Below are 20,529 nucleotides of genomic sequence, written 5' to 3' on the forward strand. Positions count from 1 at the left end.
ATTTCCATTTCACAATGCATGGCACACAATCCCAAATCAAATGAAGAAGGATCTCTTGTAAAAAGCATTAGCATAGTCTCTATATTAAAATAAAGCAAATCATGAATGTTCCACATGGTACTGCTAAAAACCAGCGTGTATATTCAAATATATGTTACTGTTATCTGAAAAATCTTTATAATTGAAGTGTTATAAAACAATTGTCATATCTAAAAAATAATCAATTGATACTACTTTGTAATTCACAGATAAAATGTTGTTACATGAAAAATCTAATGTATGATAATTTCTTTCAACTTAAGAGTATTAAGATTTTGCAATTTCCAACCCAAAAAATACATTAACATATTTCCTAAACCCATCCTCATTAGCCAAAAAATAAGTTTTTCTAATCTTGTGAAAGGTGTGGCAGGTGAGCAAGCTATCAGACCCGGCCTGATGGCACTTCCCAGCAACTCGGTCTACGTGAAGTGTTTCAGCCACCTTCTCTAAACCGCCATAGAGGCCATTGCAGAACCTCATCACATGCTTCACATCATAAGCATTTCCCCCAAACAGCTCTTTTACAAGCACCAAGAACTCCTCCAAGCTTTTCGGAAGAACACCCCAAGTCAGAATCTTCATCAAATATCCAATATCATAAGCACCATGGAAAGTGACCCATGTCAGTGCTTTGTTGAACAGCAGCCCAGATGCTGCTGCCAACTTCGCAAAATGCACCGAAGAAACTCCAGCCACTTCATTGCGTGCAAAGTCGATGCCCTGGCTGCGTAGGAGTGCCACAGAGTCCTTTGCGTGGATGTCACGCATGAGGTTGAAGTCTCGGAAATTGAACTGCCAGATGTAGTGAGTTCTGTTGTTGGTTCCCAGGTCAGGGAGGTTGCCGTGTTCATCGGAGAGAGTGAGTCCAAGCTGGATGATTTTAAGGGCGTCAACATTGGCCTTCATGACTTGGTAAGTTTCCTCTGGAACAAGACTCCGGTAGTTCTTGTTGAGGGGCAGGATGACTACTCCGGGGAATTCAGTGTCAATGGAGACAAATCGATATTTGTCAATCAGGCTGCCTATGATTTGGAACTCGGAATCAGCGTTGGCAGCCCATACTTGCCTTATCACAACCGAACTATTGGGACTAGGCTCTAGAAGCGGCAGTCGCTCCACAAACCTTGGCTGAGCAGCACAATAAGAAGGCGGAAAACCAACAACCATGGGCAGTGGCATCAGAAAAACTCTCGGTGGTTGTTGAAGTCGTTCTCGTTCATCATCCACCCTCGTCATTGCTGTATATATGGTCGTCATGCTCTTCCTGGAAAGCAACTCTGTTAAATAATTATTAGAAACCGAAGAAAAAGATAGAACAAAGGAATGTAAATTGTGTACTGTGTATGGGTGACTGGAAAGTACTTTTTCTTTGGGCGGGTTCGTCTAAGGAATGCTTTGAGGCTTGGGTAGATAGGGTTATTAGTAGGAAAAGGAGTTTCTTGGGGTGATGTGGTTTGTATGGAAGGGTAGGAATGAGATGATTTTCAACAATGTTGTGTTTGATGAAAAAAGAATGAAACTTTGATATAGCTGTTTTATGTTTGTGCTTCAAACTGGAACCGGGAGAGGAAGCAAAGAACTTTTCATGCAGGTGTGGACGATATTGTTTAGGTGCTGCCTTCTACTCGTTGTTGAAAACTAAAATTTGATAATCAATTCAAAGACAACCAAATGTGAAGATAGATTGAAGGGTGTGTTTTGGTCTTTAGTCTTTACTAGTGTTTACCTTTGTCAAAGATACGTATGATTTATAGGGGGAATATATATACTTTTACTTTGAAAAAAAAATATATAAAATAAATCTGCAACACGTCACTTAATAATTAAACCCTAACCTCTTGTACGCCCAATCTTAATTATAAACACATATACTTAATTGAGAAATCAAACATTCGCAACGAAGATATAGGATTTAATATGAATTTAACGAATGAATAATATTGAACATACATCTTATATTATTTAATGTGAATAATGACAACAATAAATATTCATATTTATTAATTATAAATTGAATCTTTTAGATTTTATAGTTACTATACTTGATTTGTTCTTATTTAATTTAACACAAATATAATTATTTGATTTATTCTATTATTAAAAATAATTGTGTGAAAATATTTGAGTGATTATTATTCTATTTTTTAAATTTAATTTTATTGCAAGAGATTCATGCATGGCTTCTCCTAATTTTTAAAGTGTATAACTTTGCGCTACTATCTAAATTGTGAAATAAAGAAAAAGATTAATTTTTTAATATGTACTAATTAATAAATATAATTTAAAATAAGGGTCTATTTTATTTCACTAAATGAGATCCAAAAACTCAAAAGACAAAAATATTTTACTAGTTGTGTGATGCTCTATGAAGTATAGATACTTTGCTGAGTTGTCATATCTGCGTGTCCGACATGCGTGTTTGCTGTGTCCAAACCGTGTCTCAATAAAAAATAAAAAATTTAGATATAGTATATATTATTATTTATTAAAACAAAAAATATTTTAAATAATTGATATAATTAAAATAAGACATTAAAAACAATTTAAAAAATTAATTTATATTTTAATATCAATAAAATATTAAAATATCATTACCGTTTATCTAAAAAATACTTTATATTTTATATATATGCATGTCCTCGTGTCATGTAAGATTTTAAAATTTGTGTGTCGGCGTCCTGTGTCCGTGTGCTTGTAGTCGTTAAACTTTACAGTGGATGTACACAATTGAAAATGGAAATGAAGACAGAAAACTATTGTTTAACAGAGTTGGGAGATTTGAATTGATTCACTTCATGCCTTAGCTGGACTCCACATTTTTTTATCTTTCTCCATCCTTTCAACTTTAACGTTGTTGCTATTGATTGTTGAGAGATCCTTATGCAGCATAAAAAGTAAAGATCTATGAAGAGATACTAGTTTAGGATATGGATTGATAGTTTGTTGCAAATAGAAATCATTTGTCTGATGTGCATGTTCAATTTGAATGTTTCTCATTGCCACTGACTGTGGACTTCCATCAGATTTCAGATGGAATGACTATACAAATTCAAACAGTTAATTTATTACTTGAAACTCATGAGGTGCCGGTCCCCAAGGGGGAGCAGCATGGTAAGTTCTTCTTACCAGTATTCTGAATTGGTTATCTACTTTAGTTTATTTATGCTCTAAAAGGAGAATGTAAGGGTGTATCCACCGTTGAATCATTTTGTGAGTTATGAAAATTAACCACTGCATAAGGCAACTCCCTTCTCTGTAATTGTGTATCAAGTTTGAATGTGATATTTTTTTGTTATTGCTTTCTGGTTTCTATACATTATTTACACATCTTTATTCTGAAATTAGTATTCAAAAATCATGTTCTATCTTAAAAAGAGCGAGGGCTTTTCAATTTCAACTGTAAGATAAAGATCAACATGCATTTCTAGACTAACATTGTTGGCTAATCAATAAAGATCATCATCATCCGACAAATTGTACTAATCAAAAGCTAGAAATGATACAAACTAGCAAAAGTGATTAAAAAGAAATGCTAACCAACATGACATGAAACAGAGTAATAGATTAGCATATCTGGAAGAGATACCAATAATTTTAAGAGAAGATAATTATATACAGAAAAGTAGCCACTTTGAGGCACTTGCATAATTTTGTTTTATTAGCAGTTAACATGATACTACTTTCCATAATATAAAAAAAGTTAGCTTTAAAAACATCATGATAGAGCAGTGGGTATCCCACAGGTAGTATCATCAAACTCTATTGCGCGAGCTTGAGAAAAAAGAAGAAAAGATGAGAATATGTGAATCAAGAATGGAAGAAGGAAGAAGGAAGAAGAGAATGATGATGCTGCTGTTTCAGCAGCCTTGATTTGGAAGCTTCTTATACAAGTAACCACCTTCAATGACGAAACCAATCAAAGTGACGCGCAAGGGTTCACATTCTATTCTTGTGTTACAAGTAATGAACAGAGGAATGAAAAGCTTAAACTAATAATCTTGATCTTGGTTATCAGCTTTATGTAGTTGGTCTTAGCTGAATGGTCTAACAAAAACTACCAAATCTGGTTTTATTCTAACTAACTTGATGGCTGGAATATAGCTAAATCTAATTGGATTACACGTGAATATATACACATCCTCTAGTATCTTTCTATTGTGTATTTGAATACTTTGTGAAATGAACTAAAACTACACAATTTTCTTCTGCATTACTTGCTTGCTATTCTTTTTCACAAAACAATGGTGAGCCAAGTAAAGTATCAAAGTTAATAATACACAAACTCATTTTGTTTGTATTAAAATTTAGATTTTACTCATTAAATCTCAACCCACACTCTTGTAATGTCAAAAGGAAAAGCTAGAAGTAGTAAATTTGTATTTACTATTTACTAATGTGTCAATCACTAGTCATACTGTAGTATACTTTAAGGCTAAGCCTTGAACAAATATGTTTCTTATTTCATAATCTCAGTGATACTTGCCTTTGAGCATCCAAGAAAAAAATATGTTTTGCATCTAAGATCAGCTTCTTTTCCCAATCTCAGCTATATATCTATCTCATGTTTTCTATAAGCTTGTGTGTCATATTCACCATGCCATATAATCACTTGTGATACTTCCAAAACTTGTGTTGTATATGGTACTTCACTACTGAGTCAAAGGCGAGTAGGCGACACTCTCATATCGTTTCATTTTCCAAATACACAAAGGCTGAAAGGTGAGTGTGTCTTATTGTATCATCTATTCATCTTCCAAAATTTTCTTTTTGACCTTTCTGCTAACATTAACTGATATAGAATTAGTTATAAAGATAAAGACATAAATATTCACCAAGACATACGTTAAGTTATTTTCCATATGTGAATATAAAAATAAACAAAGACCGATTGAAGAGGAAAGAAAGAATACATATATTAGCTCTTTTTTCTTATACTTCATCACAAAATTCTATTTAAACAATTACTTATATATATATATAACAAAATTAGATTTTATTATACTATAAAATTTATTATGACATATTATTTTTTTTGTTTTAAGAGTGAAAAATACTTCTTAAGTCAATATATAAAAATACTAAAAAAAACAATCAATTTTTATAAGGTTTTATTATTATTATTATTATTAAAAAATAATACTAATGATTTATTATTTTTCGTGGATAATTAATCAATTATAAGATCGGTTCACTCCTCCAGGTGACGCCGTTTATCACAAAAAAAAAAAAAAAAAAGGAGAAAACCCAGCGCATAACACCTCCTACCCCACCCCTTTCTCTCTCTCACCCAGCGCATAACACCTCCCTCCACAATACCCTCACCCCGCAAAAAACCCTAATCTTCGAATTCGAATTCGAAGAACAGCCACCGCCCATAATCCTCTCTTCTCCTTGAAGGATAGCCACTTCCCACCATTCCACTTCAGAGCTAAAACTCACCGCCAAACCCTTCTCTCCCTTCTCTCTCTCTGTCGCCATCTCTGTCCGAGCTCTCTCTGTCGCTGCTCCTCGCCGTGGGTTCGTTGCCGCTTCTCTGCTCCTCGCCGTGGGTTCGTTGCCGCTTCTCCCCTCCTCCCCGTGCGTCGTTTCTGCTTCTCCCCTCCTCTTCGTTTCTGCTTCTCCCCCCTCGCCGGCGTCGTTTCTGCTTCTCTGCCCCACATCGTGTCTCGCCGGCGTTGCTTCTCTTCCCGTGGAGTTTCTAGTCTCTGCTACAACCCTCTCAGGTCTCAAGTCTCTTCTTCTCTGCTGCAAGCCTTCAACCCTCTCAGGTCTCAAGTCTCAGTCTCTAATTCTCCCTGACTCTATAACTCTGAAATTTGAAATTTATTCTGAACATGCATATGATGTATTATTGATGATTCTGCTGAATTTTGATATATTAATGTTTTGAAATTGAGTTGCTAATTGTACCTTCTTATTTCATGTTTTGTTACTATATGTTCGAAGTGACTGAAAATATTTTCTTAATCTTCTTGTTATAACATGATTAGGTTGTTCTAATGATTGAATGCTCCTATGATTAGTTCTATTTTGCACCTTTATCGATTGTAGTTTCATAAAATCCAAAAGCAAGTCATATTTTTGCATCGATGACTAGGCCTATTTTTTAGAAACAAATATTTGTGAGAGGAAAGTTTTTCTAATTAAATAAATATGTCTTTCTTTTCTAAAAGTCATCTGCATAAAGTCAATACGAAAATAATATTAAAGGTTCCAAAATCCAAACCATTAACATAGTAGAGTTTATGCTGCAGCATTTTCTTTTCCTTTCTTGTTGGGTTAAGCAAGCTTTTCTATTGATTTTTATTGTTATTGTTATTGTCAATAAATTACATCTATTTTGGATTACCTGTTTATGATGGAGATATTGGAACACTTGATGATGATTCTGATTTGTGATGAGTTGTGTCCTTGCTAAAAACAATCAAAACGCACCGTGACAAGCACATAATGTTCTACTAAGTACTATCAAAAGAAACATTAACAAACAAGTTGGCTCCTCTGCAAGCTCCCCTCTGCTCCTCTTGGAAGCTCTGCCCTCTCTCGCCGGTGGTCTGCTCTGCAACGGCGCAACCTGCACCGACTCCAAGTTGGAAAACCGTCACTGACTCTGTTTCTGCTTCTGCTGTAGGTCAGTTTTTTATTTTTTTAGTTATTCTTTTTAATTTTTATACTGGATTTTTGCTGTTTTAATGTATTGATGCTAATTGTATTTGTATGTACAACTGATTGATTTAATTCGTAATAGGTTTAGATGAATTGTATTTGTAATTTTATAGGTAATATTGCTGCTCATAGGTTCTGTGAATCAAGAGATTGGAATGGGAAGAATTTGTCAGAGATAGTGTTATTAGATAATAGGCGCTGTGATTGATTGATTTTTTTTTTTTTTAAACAGTGTTTTAAGATGCTTCTCACAAACTCCTTGGACATAATTTATGGATTGTTATGTTTGCACTTTTATTGTGTCAAATTAAGATCCTATTAAGCAAATCAACTTGGATTAGTCTATCGGTTAACTCACTAATTCGCTTAAGCAAGTATCGATTCGAATATCGTCTTGTACATGCAGGAACTCATTGGCGCGGCAAACCCTTAAACGGAGCACAAATCCGCGGCGAATTAGTTATTCGCCTATTGTAGTACTAACTAATTTGATGTCTATTTTTCTATTAGTTATTTTATTAGTTATTTTTAGAAATTGAGACTTGATTGTTGTTAAAGTGTTAATGAAGACGTGTATTTTAAATTTTAATTTTGATGATTTTATATTTTTATTTGAGACCGGTTCAACTTGTGATCCACTAGTTGAACTAATAACCTAGTGATCTAGTAGTCTAACCGGTTTGATTATTGGTTCGGTTCTGACAACTAGGTTTGATATCACTCATACTTTCTTGGAATTCTGTTACTGAATTGACTTATACATCCCTAGGATTGTATTGGGATTGATTACCGGTAGGCATAGAATGGAGAAGGGCTTAAGTAGCATCACCACCAGCAGCAGCAAGGAAGGGTTACCTCTCACCCCTCATTCCAACTTCAAAACTGCTTCCACCGACGATGACCTCGCTCACATCCTCTTCAACATCAAATCCTCCAAAACTTCCGTAACCACCCCTTTCCATTTCCCAACAATCTCTTTCCTTCATCTTTCTGCAATTTCTAATATGACATATGTTTGATTATTTTTTTTTTGCAGGCTGTTATCAATTATGGCGCCTCTTGGTATGTTTATCTCTTCTCTGAATATGTTTGATTTATATTACTATACAAGTTATTAAGAATCGATATAATAATGGAAACTGATGTTAAGTGAACACAAAAGCAGGTAGCATCTTTTACCATTTAGGCTTACTTGATTGTTGTAACTTGTAAGGTGGTTGTGTGAAATTGAAATATAGAACAGGAGATTATGAATGATCTAGTTTCCTGGTTTTTCAGGTGCCGCGTGTGCAGTGAAATCCTCCCTGCATTCCATAGATTGAGCAATAATTTTCCAAAGCTCTCCTTCGTCTATGCAGATATTGATGAATGCCCAGAAACAACTCAACACATTCGATACACCCCTACTTTTCAATTTTTTCGAGATGGTGAAAAGGTAGATGAAATGTATGGTGCTGGAGAAGAGAGGCTGCGTGATCGCGTCTGGTTGCACTCTTGAGTACACTATACAATGTCATTTTTATTGTTAGAGTTAGGTGACATGCTTGCAATTTTCCAGTAGATGTAACATTGTGAATCATGAACAATTCAGTGAATATTCAGGCAAACCCAGTATCCAATGTTTCCATTTGAAACTACAACCATATAAACCGTCCTTTTTTGAGGTAAACAACTTCATAAATTGATAAAAAAAAAAAATATCACGTAGACAGCATTTTAAGTTTACACCAACTACACGAGATTGGCTGCAAAACAATCAACAGCAGAAATGGGAAAAGAATCGGTAACGGTTTAAGAAATTTGAAGTGGTAAAACCGAAAAAAAAAAAGAGGCAGCTAATGCTGCAAACTCCTATTTTACTAACGTATCCGCCTAAGAAGCATATCTAACCCTCGTTCCTCATCAAACTGTGAAACGTAATCTTCAATAAGAGGTACGCATTGAAGCTCCTTTTATTTTCTTGTTTACCCAAAGTCTGAAAGATGGCTGCGATGATATCCAATGTAATCTGGCTATCTCATCAAGCCTTGGGCTTGAGCATCTTCACCGTCTCCCAAGTGAAATCAGGATCGTCACGTCTGAAATGTCCGTAAGCAGCAGTCTTCTGGTACCTGAAGTTGCCTCCTCTCATGAGGTCAAGATTGATGGCAATCATTCCTAGCTTGAAGTCAAAATTTTCCTTAATCAGAGCCAATATGTCCTTGTCTGGAATCTTTCCTGTTTTGTAGGTGTCTACAAAAACAGAGAGTGGCTCTGGTACTCCAATTGCATAAGAAACCTGCACAAGACAGCGTCGAGCAAGCCTGAAGCTACCACACTTTTCGCTGCTTGCCTAACAATGTATGCACCACTCCTATCGACCTTGGTTGGGTCCTTGCCGGAGAAGGCACCTCCACCATGAGCACCCCAACCACCATAGGTGTCAATGATGATCTTACGGCCAGTTAGCCCTGCATCTCCATGGGGTCCACCAATCACAAAACGACCAGAAGGGTTGAGGTGGAAGATAGTCTTGTCATCAAGGTATTTAGCTGGGATGACAGGTTTTATTACATGCTCCTTCAAATCGCTGGCTATCTTGTCATTGGTGACAAGGACAATGTGCACACGAATCGGGATCATGGCTCCATTATCATTCTTGTACTCAACAGTAACCTGAGTTTTTCCATCAGGTCTCACCCATGGGCATGTTTTGTTCTTTCTAACTTCAGTGAGCTTGGCACCAAGTTTAGTAGCAAGGACATGAGTAAGTGGCATTAGCTCAGGTGTTTCATCTGTGGCATAGCCAAACATGTGTCCTTGGTCACCAGCACCAATTTCCTCAGGCTTTTTAGTCATGTGACCATGAACTCCTTGGGCAATATCAGGGCTCTGTTGCTCAATGTTGACCAGAACTTTGCAGTTGTCAGCATCAAGACCGACATCAGCTGAAACGAACCCAATGCCTCTGCAAGTGTCTCGAACTATTTTCTCATAGTTCACATTTGCCTTGGTTGTGATCTCACCAAAGACCATAACCATGTTGGTTTTTGTACAGGTCTCACAGGCAACCTTGCTCTCCGGGTCTTGCTCTAAACAAGCATCAAGGATGGCATCCGAAACCTGGTCACAGATCTTGTCAGGGTGACCTTCATTTACAGATTCGGAGGTGAAGAGAAAGGTCTCCATATCTGACATTAAATAAGGAAAAAGGGTGTCAGGTGAGAAAAGATATGTTGAAATGTGTTTAATGAATAATATATAAAACAATAATCAAAGAGTAAACAATGTACATTCTAATGCATGAAATTAACAAATATCAAATTTCTGTAGCACCTTCAAATATGTTTTAATCGATTGATTAGTGCATAAGTTGTCAGCCATTATAGCTCCATGTAAAGCCATAATGATCGTAGATAACCTTTTGGCCAAATGTCTTTGCATATAATGAAGTTATGCAGTATAACAGTTCGTGAGTTAGTTAGGAGTTGCACTTGTACAGTTGATTTGTTGTTATATCTATCATACTTTATATACATCTCAGGTCAATGAAGATGAAATTAGATTTCATTATCACATTAAATCTGTGATGAAATCATTGAATCGTATGTAGATCTACGATGTGAAATGTTTACAACAGGAATCAAGCACTGCGTAATTTTAAGTAAAGTCGACACGTTGATTTATCGTTACTCTAATGATTCTAGGAAAGGTAGCGATAGTTTTGGCTTCTACTAGCTTGCAAATATTTATTTTCAAAAGCTACTTCGTTTCATGCCTAATAAAATAGATCAAAAACCGCACAACCGATCTCTCAATTCTCTGAGCTTTCACTAGAGAATTACAATTTCACTTTATTATTACTTCATGCAAGCATAATCACCAAGCAAATAAAAAAAATCACAAACACAAAAAAAAAGAAAGGACATATAGATCGAATGAGCTGCAGAAATCGAGAGCCACAAATATTTTATACCAGATCTTGATAACGATAATGCGGAGCAGATCCAAATGGATTTGGATAAAGGCAATAATAACAAACGAATAATTCCGCACAAGTCCAAACAAGAAGAACCAGAAGAACAACACATTCAATAATTTTAATGGGTTTTTTAAGCAAGATTAGAAAAATTCTCTTATTCCGACGCCATTTTGGTTTATGAATTTGAAAAAAAAAAAAAAAAAACCTAATTTCCCAACGGCATCCCAAACCATCCGGTCATCCCCAACCTCAACTCACTATCTCCCAAGAATCACAGCTTCACTCACACACTCTCACCTCTCTATCTCACTCACACACTCTCCTCGCCGGCTCCTCCGCCTCGTCCCCACGCCGCCAGTGTTTGTTCGCCTCTGCCACCTCCGTCTCTGTCTTTCCGGCCGCTTGTTTGTGCCGTGCCTCACCTGTTCTGCCTCAGCCTTGTGCTCGTCTGCCTCTGCTGCCTCCGTCGTCATCGTGTTGGCTCCTCTGCAAGCTCCCCTCTGCTCCTCTTGGAAGCTCTGCCCTCTCTCGCCGGTGGTCTGCTCTGCAACGGCGCAACCTGCACCGACTCCAAGTTGGAAAACCGTCACTGACTCTGTTTCTGCTTCTGCTGTAGGTCAGTTTTTTATTTTTTTAGTTATTCTTTTTAATTTTTATACTGGATTTTTGCTGTTTTAATGTATTGATGCTAATTGTATTTGTTTTAGTTATGAACTTTGATATTTGAAGTTGTTTGTGAATTTTTAATATTAAATCATGGATAATTTATTTTGTGAAATTTTGAATTTTATTATGTTCGAAATTATTTAATTTATATGTTTAAAATATATGTAGGTTTTTAATAATTTTATTTAATATTTAATTAAATCGGTTGAATTCTAGTCGAACCAGTAAACCATTGAACCAGCGAACCTTGGTGGTTTGATTTAATTTTTGGGTGTTTCCAATTCTTTGGGTTTTATTTTGTATATGTTTTCTAGCTTGATGTTTGCACCCGGTTTTATTTGTTGTTGAGTTGGCTCTAGGCTGTTCCTCCATTACTAATAGATTCTAATTGATAACAACTCAAAACACTACCACACTCATGTTTAGTCTTTTAATTCATAATACACAATTTAAGTGATAGTAGCGGTTGCATCTATTAATCATTGCGAGTTTCTTATAAAAGGAAAATAATTTAGCTTTTATTATTTTAATTAAATTGTTTGGAGTGATAGTTTTTGCTTCTAGAGTTAAATGTTGTAGTTTGAAGACCGGTAATCCAATATGCATGTATTAAATTGTGGTTAGAAATAGGCCCTATAGCAACCCCACTCTCCCAAGCCAAATCCCAAATTCAGCCTGCCTTTCCTTTCCTCCCCTCTATACGCGCCATGCGCACACCCACGTCTTAGCATGGCATTCCCTTTCTCTCCATGTCTGCCAAGTTAACAATACTTGGGGACCCACTCAATTTTTTCACTCTGATTCTGCTTAATTCCGAAACTGTTGCTGAACCTTTTGTGCCTATATACAGCGCTTTGGGGTATTTATGTGTATTATAAAATGGCAGCCACGGCACCAGGGTGATATGCCGTTGCGGATTTTGAGCTCTCCGCGGTAGCAAAGCTGTTTTGTCTCGGTAATCACGGCGATCTGCAACTGTCCACGGTGGAAATGGCGGGTTTAAGTTGCAATTTTTTTAAAATTTGGAAATGACATTGTAGTTTTTAGCCCACGTCTTACGATCTAATTTGTAGTTGTAGACTGTATCTAAAGTAGCATTGCCAATAGTATGATGCCAACTCCGAAACCTGTAACTCTGATCAATTTTCGGATCCGGTGATGGTCGATAAAAGGCCAATAGACAGCTAACAAAAATTTTATTCTTCGATTGACATCCCAAAATAAAACTGGATTGAGAGTTCACTTTATTTTGAGGTCGGTGTCACTAAATTAAAATTATTTTCAGTTAAGAAGGTTTCTCATCATGTTAACTAATTAAAAAAAATAAACAATAAAAAATACCTCGAATAGACTCTCAATTGATTTAAACAAAAATCTTCAATTTCCTTTATGTATAGAGTGCCTTCTTTAAATGGGAAATTTAAAACCTTACTAATAATATTTAGTAAGTCGTGATATTGTTTTTTTTTATTTTTGTCTTATTCTTTTTTCGTCTCAATTAGAATCCCACGTCTCTGTCCATTACATATTTGAACCTTGATACCATTCTTTAAACTTAAATTTTCGTGGTATTCAGCCTTTAAATGTAACATTTTTAGACTTTCACAGACAGATCTAAAGATTGATATAAAATCTGTTTTTAAGAGAAGATTTTATATCAATCTTTAGATCTGTCTGTGAAAGTATAAAAGTGTTACATTTAAGTGGTGAATAGGGAATTTAAGTTTGAAAGATGATATTAAGGTTCAAATATGTAATGGAGACATGGAGTTCTAACTGAGATTAAAAAAAGAGCAAAAACATAAATAAAATAGAACAATGTCATGACTTACTAAATATTATTAATAAGATTTCAAATTTCCCATTTAAAGAAGGCACTCTATACATAAAGGAGGCTGAAGATTTATGTTTGAATCAATTGAGAGTATATTCGAGGTATTTTTTATTGTTTATTATTTTCAATTAGTTAACATGATGAGAAATCTTCTTAACTGAAAATAATTTCAATTTAGTGACAACTCAGAATAAAGTGGGCTCTCGATCCAGTTTTATTTTGGGATGTCAATCGAAGAATAAGGTTTTTGTTAGCTGTCTATTGGCCTTTTATAGACCATCACTGGATCCAGAAATTGATCAGATGATCAGAGTTTCAGGTTTCGGAGTTGGCATCATACTCTTGGCAATGCTAACTACAAATTAGATCGTAAGACGTGGGCTAAAAACTACAATGTCATCAAATTTTGTAGATACACTCTTGGCATCAAGCACGCAAAGTACCACGATAAAAAAAAGGAAGCACCTGGTAATGAAAATTGTAAATATATCACTATATTATATGTTAAATTTTGTAAATAGTTTACTATACTATAGGTTAAATTTTTTATATTGATTAATTTTATTATTCTTTTGCAGGTGATGTGTCCTGATAAAATTCATGAATTATTTATGGAAAAACGTGTTGATGTTTTAAATGAGAGCATATTGACCACGAGTCAAATTTTTGGAATTCAACCCACCTCTGTTCACGTCGTGAAAAGTTCGTAATCTAAATTTTCAATTTGTACTTCTCTTCTTTTTTTTTCTTTTTCTTTTTTTTTGATTATTTTAATTATTATTTTTCAGGATTGAATCTATATGGAGGTCATTAGCAAATCAAATCGGCCTATAGGATATGTGAAAAAGGTTAGATTCATGTCTACTTGTGTGTTTAGTTTTGCTAATTGATAAGCTACTTCTCCATGATGAATTGAATTCATAAAGACAAGAATGCATTTGTTCACTCCAGTATTCAATGATCTGATTTATTATAATTGCAACATAAAAATATCATCTATATCCGCCTGAAATTATACTACCAAGATTGAGCTTACTGTAGAAAGAATCACTGGATATGGAGTGAAAGGTTAGTGGTCCCATTTTAATTATAAAATGCATGGAAACATTTATCCAAGTTGTATCAATGAATGCCTAAGTCTTTCCGTCTCAACTCTACAAATGCGACTAACAGAGTTACTTTTAAGGCTGATGAAATGAAATCTGAAACAAAAGTTGCAATAACATTAACGTAAACCTTGGTGCAATGATGCCGTAATAGCTTTGAAGTGATCAATCTCTCATGGACATAGTATTATTTGACGTTAGAGTAGCCATGATTTTTGTTGTTTTAATTTCTAAATAAACAAAAAGAAGTGACCAACTATTTGAGTTCGTAATTTTTATTGATTTTGAGTTTTATAAATGATGACAAACATTGCTTTGGGTTGAAAGCCCAATATTGTTTAATGTGTGTTTTATTGTGGCAGGCCTATAACTCCTCTCACTACCAAACAATGAAGCTGGTCTACTCCTTTGGTTATTCAAGAAAATAAACAAAGCCCAAGACTAGCATAAGCTTCAGCAACTTAAAGAGCCAAAGCCCCTCCATGTACCACCTTTCAGCAATTACATGGTTATGTATTTGCTAAAAGCAACAAGAGGACAGCTGAACCATGCAAGGATAGGTGTGGCTCTGTGAAAGCAAAAAGAACATAAGGACATCTCCACTATCCCAAGGACATTAGCAGAGCAACGTTCGGCTAGTGGGTGAGCAAAACACAAATTTGCAAATAGCAGTAGGAGCATGGAAATGGAGAAAATGAAAAAGGAGTGCATGCCAAAGAAGAAAGCAAGACAAAGGACCACATAGGTTGTGGACGGGCTCCTCATCCAGCAAGAGTAGTGGAGCATGATGAAGAAGGACTGCTTGCTAGCTGTGACAGCTCTAACGGACAACAAGGACAAGCAAAAGGAAGAAGCAACAATGAAAGCAAGTTGAAGACATATAAGGAGTTTCACTCCATCAATTTCAAAGCAAGAAAAAGAGAGAACACATGCAGAGCATCATCACAAACATGAAGCTGAAATCTTTTTCTTCTACTCAAGCTTAATTTCTGATTTTCTTTGTTATGACTGTCTTATGTCATTTTCTATTTTGAGAAAAGGCTGAACTTGTGAGGTTGAAAAGCCAAGAGAAAAAAGGCAAGAGAGTTGCATAAGAGCCACTGATTTCTGATGTAATTGGGTTGTTGAACTAGGGTTAGTTTCCCTTGCTAAATTGGGTTAGCACTTGGTGAGTTTTGAATCTGTTAGGATTTTCCTTCCAAGTTGGGAAAGCACTTGGGGTAGCTAAGCTTTGGTGAAGAAAGCTTAGGGGTAGATACTAGTTGAATTAGGGAGTAATTCAATAGTATTGGTGAATGTAATCAGTGGATTATAGTGGAAATTTTACCATGGTTTGTGGTGGAGATTGGACGTAGGATTCATTGCACAAAGAATCCGAACCAGGATACATGCTGGTCTCTTTCTCCTCTTCTCTACTCTTTATCTGTTCTGCACACGAGATAAAATGAAATAATCTCCTGCAACTTAAGCTGCTGCTAAAACAGAGTTTAAATTTTAAGGTTTTAAACCAACTTGATTCAACCTTCTCCCGTTCTCAAGTTCAAGTAGAACCATCAATGCAAATGTGCTTGGTGAAGAAGTTGTTGCGAAGGAAAATCTAAGAGGATTTTTAAAAGAAAAACCTTCGAATTTCTAGTTTGTTCTTGGGAATCTCAACTGGGACAAGTACAAAAAACCAAACTCCAATTAAGATCTGCGGAGTGCCTAGTACTTTAGTGACCTGTTTTGAAGTTTTAATAGCAGTGAACTCCTTTAATTTTTAAGCATATTGTGTTTATTATTTCATGAACAATCGTTTCTGAATTCTAAATTACGAGTTTATATTTATTGTTGTTATTATTTGGATTAGAAATTAAATTAAAATATTAATCAATCAGTACTCGGGTTGATAATGCTAACATAAAAGCAGCCAATGGATGAATGCTTCTCTGATAGAAAGTTGACAATGGTGATTATTATAGGATATTATAATTAGAAAAATGATATTGCCACTCCTATTTTTAGTATTGTCATTTCACACATGATGACACGTGATTTTTTTGCATTGTATATTTGTATAAATTTATATAAATCCAAATCCAGCAAAATATATCTTGAATCCGGACGAGGTCTTGAATACCCCTTTGAATATGGTGACTAATTCCAAGCATGGTCTAAGTGAAATCGAGTTTGGCTCTCAATCTGAGTGGTCTTTTCTTTTTGCTTATGTTTTATGTACATGACTATGATTTCTTCCGTTATTTATTTAGGTTATTCCAAGGTACATTATATTGAAGGGAAAGAAAAATAATTACAAATATTCATATATTTCAAGTAGCTATTTACCATAAAAGTTTCCTTAGCCAGCGTTGGTTTTATTATCATTTCCTTAATTCTTTTTACTTACAAGATTGCCTGTGTTATTTTGCAAATTAGATCATATAAGATGTGAATCCAAAGTCTGGTGAAAGGAGGAAAATGATTCAGTTGCTGCTGCATAAAAGTTGTCTCTATATATTTTGAAAGGTGGAAACTCAGGTGAAGATGACTTCACGTGAAGTTGATACCTAAGAGCCGTTAGATGATTTGATTGATTTGACTAAATTTTCATCCAACGACTCTCAGGTATCAACTTCACGTGAAGTCAACTTCACCTGAGTTTCCACCATTTTGAAATGTTAACTATTCAGCTTAATGATACTGAATATAATGGATATTTTAACTTTGGTTTTTATGTATTCATCATATCCGGTAATAAATCTTCAAATAAATCAACATACAATGTAAAATAAGATCAGCAATAATATCTTGATCAATCAAAATTAAGCCATAAATATGTATATACTAAGGTTCAGCCAAATTCTTTTGTTTAGTGGCATATAAAATAAGACATAGATAGACATAACTGGTACAGAAGAAATAAAAGCATTTCCAAAGCACAACATAGCCTATCTTATGATCTATTTATGATATGATCATAACCAAACAAATGCTCCAAAATATGTTTTGGCTGCAATCAACATTATTGCTCATTCAAATCTTAGGAATTATTATCTGAAGAAATCCATCCCTGAAATTTCAGAAACAAAGAAAACAAGATTAGAAATATCAGCTTCACTTCACATGTGTCTACTATTGATGAAGAATGTTAACATAGATTCAATCAAACACTAACACTTCTTTTGTAAGTTCAAATGAACTTATGTGATTGTGAGATATTGAGTCTTTATGAATCATGATTGTACTTAGTTTTCTAGCTGAATTGAACTTTGATTTTAGAATACTATTAACTCTGTAATGAACTATGCATCAGTGGCTAGTTTCAAGAGTTATGAATCTTAAATAGTCAACAAATAACAAGTTAAATAACACTTGAGGTTTCACTCACTGGAATTCAGCCGATATATGATCCTTGTTCACGCCGGAAGGGAGTGGCCCGACCGCCTCGCATGGTCCATATAGTATCTCGCGCTTGTGATACGAAGAAAACGAGGCATTTGGAGACCCTGCAATTGTCAAGTAGCTAGTAGAGCTTCTACCTTTGACAGATAACCTGCCACACAGTTCACATAGTAGGTCACAAACTTAACACAATTCATAACCAAGAATGTTAATTATTGTTAACATTTTGATTTTCTACCTACCATTCTTTCTTTCACAATTTTTTATGAAACATATATCATAAGAAATGGTTTAAACACATACATTAACATAATTTGATTTGATTAATGTAGCCAATTCCATCTAGTCAGATAAGACTTACTTTTCGATTCGTATGCATAAATTGGATCACATGGGACTTCAATAGTGACTTGAGTAAAAAGATTATGCAGCATTTTATTAAGCTTTATCCTTTCTTTCAGTTGAGAAGATTATAACAGAAATGGTTACTTACTTTTGATCATCAACCTCCACTCTTATGTCATTGATCCTAACTCCTGGAACTTCAACTGTGATAACATATTTTCCTTTTGATTCCGCGACATCCATCCTCGGAGACCACTCAGTTCCTGCTAAGAAAAAAGTTTATAAATGTAACATGCTTCCATTTTAATAACTTTTGGGTTCAAATCTCTAACATACTAACCATTAATTTCAGAATGTAGTTGGTCTACTCGTCGTAGCGGTTTCCTTGGCCTAGAAAATGAAGGAGGTTCAAGCGTACTAAATTCACCACCCTGCACTGGAGCCAATGGTTGAACCACTGAACTTGAGTAATCCGATTCAGTTCTCACCGGTCTAGCAAAACAAGGTGTACTTTCGGGTCTAGCAAAACATGGCGCTCTCGTGTTAGCAGGACTCTGATCAGATGCAGAACCAAAAGTTTTAGGAGCCGGAGCACCCTGCAAAATTTTTCATATTAATTATGCTACTAAGTTTCTTCTTCTGAAAAAGAATCACATAGAAGGAGTATTTCAGCCAATAAGAAATTTGTTGTTATTACCTCTTCAGCTGAAATCTGCCTCATGAAATAACCATGAGATTCAGACGATTGGCGCGCGAAATACACCTTGTTATCGCATCGCCGGAGCACAGAGTTCAAACTTCAAACTACCACTGCAGTTCTGATGAAAAAGGGAATGAAAATGAATTAACAAAACAAGTTGCATACACATACTAATGATGAAAAAGGTAAATATTATTATATGAGTCATCATACAAAAAATGCTAGAAAACAGAAGCACATGGAAATTCTGAATTAGTATCTTAGTATAGAACTAATTTAATTCCTTGCCCTTTATGAAACACATAGAGATCTGATGTTAAATCCTTTTAAATATGTCTTAGACAAGAGGAGAAAAAATTCTTTGGTTTTATAAAGTTGAAAGTTGCTAGAACTCTATGCTAGGAACTTTTCACATCTTGGATTTCAACATTTACTACTACCTATGAATGCAGATATGCAATGATAATGATGTCAAACTACAGAGTCACAAAGAATTTATGAAAAGCTAGATGCACAATTACATCAATTCATCCAATCTTAAACCCAAAAAGGGAAAATATTATCCAACCTTATATCAATTATGCTATGTGTGAATCTCACCAATTGATTTAAAGAATAAATTTTCCCTCTCTCCCTTTGGAGAGAATCCAAAAATGAAACAAAAGAGAATTTAATTTACATAGGATACCCAAATTATATTCAGTTAGTTAGATTCTCTCATGACAAAACATGATCCTAAGATTCTTATCATATGACCTCAATGAGGAACACAAGTTCACTACTCTTGTTCCCCACTCAGTATCAACTTGTCAAGCATGTCAATAAAAATCCAAAATTTCAATTGATCAATTCAAACAATTTCTTCAATAAAAAAAAAAAATAATAAGCAAAGAGCATATGATAAATTAATTAAAATAGGGAGAACATGAGTAGCTGCAATGTCATCAGTTGATGCAAAATGGGAAGCAATCAAGTTAACTCCTCTCCATATTTTCTTTTGTTTAGGTGATCTTATAAGAAAATATCTTTTTTTTTGTTCGAGTTATTTGTTTTTAAAAGATCTTATACAAAAGTAAAAGTAATTTTATATTTAGATATCTCATGCAAAAAGATCATTTTATGTATCAATTATGTTTGAGTATATCAATATAAAAGTATTTTTTTATTTATTTATTACCTGAAAAATATTTTTTTTTTAAGAAAAAAATATTTTTAAAAAAATGATGTAAATTGTAATTTTTCAAAGAAGATGTTTTTATTTTTTATTTTTTTAGTATTTTTATTTTTACTACTAGAAATTTACCAAACACGCTAAAAGATAAAAAAAAAATCTTTTTTTAATTTTTATCAAAATAATAACACTCAAACAATCACGAAGTGTGTGACACTGCGTGGATATGAAGATGAATAAGATTATAAGCAGTGAGAAGCCAATCATTGAGCACTGTGGAAGTTTTTTTGGTTGAGCAAAGGAACATGTGGGGCCCTTTGAATCTAAATCTCTTTGAAACCTGAAGGTGTAAATCGAACCGGACCGGATAGTTTAACCAGATTAATCGAGAACCAACCACTAGCTAGTTCGTTAGCTTCATAAATTGCCTGGTATAAAACTGGTCAAATAACTAGTCAAATCAACAATTAACTGGTAAATTGCTGAAATAGACCGGTTTTTAAAAGAGTTTTCGGTTTGGTGAACCCCTCCAAATGACGGCGTTTTACATTCCTAAAAAAAATTAAAAAAAGAAAACCCTAAATCCCCAATGCACCCAAGCATAGTTCTAAAAATCGAATTGGACCGACAGGTTCAACCAGATTAATTAGGAACTGT

The 20,529-nt window shown here is 34.7% G+C and overlaps 2 protein-coding genes, 1 long non-coding RNA gene and 2 pseudogenes across 6 annotated transcripts; 2 read left to right on the forward strand and 3 right to left on the reverse strand.

The window, feature by feature from the left end:
- Positions 1-306: 306 nt before the first annotated feature.
- On the reverse strand, positions 307-1,299 carry LOC107606542 (putative CCR4-associated factor 1 homolog 11 pseudogene; annotated as a pseudogene).
- A 3,941-nt stretch (positions 1,300-5,240) lies between these two features.
- On the forward strand, positions 5,241-8,322 carry LOC107609093 (thioredoxin-like 3-3). 3 transcript variants are annotated; one of them, XM_088493240.1, is made up of 5 exons: positions 5,241-5,289; positions 5,334-5,810; positions 7,115-7,652; positions 7,745-7,770; positions 7,987-8,322. In XM_088493240.1, the coding sequence occupies exons 3-5, from the start codon at positions 7,512-7,514 to the stop codon at positions 8,204-8,206; spliced, it is 387 nt and encodes a 128-aa protein (XP_088349366.1). In that variant the 5' UTR covers positions 5,241-5,289; positions 5,334-5,810; positions 7,115-7,511; the 3' UTR covers positions 8,207-8,322. The 3 variants fall into 3 exon arrangements, with proteins under 3 accessions (XP_088349366.1, XP_088349365.1, XP_088349364.1); XM_088493239.1 differs by lacking the exon at positions 5,241-5,289 and having other exon boundaries at positions 5,328-6,673; XM_088493238.1 differs by lacking the exon at positions 5,241-5,289 and having other exon boundaries at positions 5,328-6,673; positions 7,478-7,652.
- Positions 8,323-8,614: 292 nt separating this feature from the next.
- LOC107609092 (S-adenosylmethionine synthase 3-like) lies at positions 8,615-9,876 on the reverse strand (annotated as a pseudogene).
- Positions 9,877-12,969: 3,093 nt separating this feature from the next.
- LOC107609278 (uncharacterized) lies at positions 12,970-15,682 on the forward strand. The gene is made up of 4 exons (XR_002350980.2): positions 12,970-13,637; positions 13,748-13,871; positions 13,958-14,017; positions 14,638-15,682. It is a non-coding gene; the product is annotated as an uncharacterized LOC107609278 (long non-coding RNA).
- A 1,397-nt stretch (positions 15,683-17,079) lies between these two features.
- On the reverse strand, positions 17,080-18,816 carry LOC107609787 (heat shock protein 16). 2 transcript variants are annotated; one of them, XM_016311816.3, is made up of 5 exons: positions 18,699-18,816; positions 18,342-18,597; positions 18,150-18,264; positions 17,643-17,807; positions 17,080-17,324 (listed from the first exon to the last, which is right to left on the reverse strand). In XM_016311816.3, exons 1-5 carry the CDS (start codon positions 18,720-18,722, stop codon positions 17,288-17,290), a joined length of 597 nt encoding a protein of 198 aa, XP_016167302.2. In that variant the 5' UTR covers positions 18,723-18,816; the 3' UTR covers positions 17,080-17,287. The 2 variants fall into 2 exon arrangements, with proteins under 2 accessions (XP_016167302.2, XP_088349981.1); XM_088493855.1 differs by having other exon boundaries at positions 18,150-18,267.
- Positions 18,817-20,529: the final 1,713 nt, after the last annotated feature.

This window comes from Arachis ipaensis, chromosome B7 (assembly GCF_059453495.1).
Source record: "Arachis ipaensis isolate K30076 ecotype BB chromosome B7, ASM5945349v1, whole genome shotgun sequence".
In the NCBI taxonomy this organism is placed as follows: domain Eukaryota; kingdom Viridiplantae; phylum Streptophyta; class Magnoliopsida; order Fabales; family Fabaceae; genus Arachis; species Arachis ipaensis.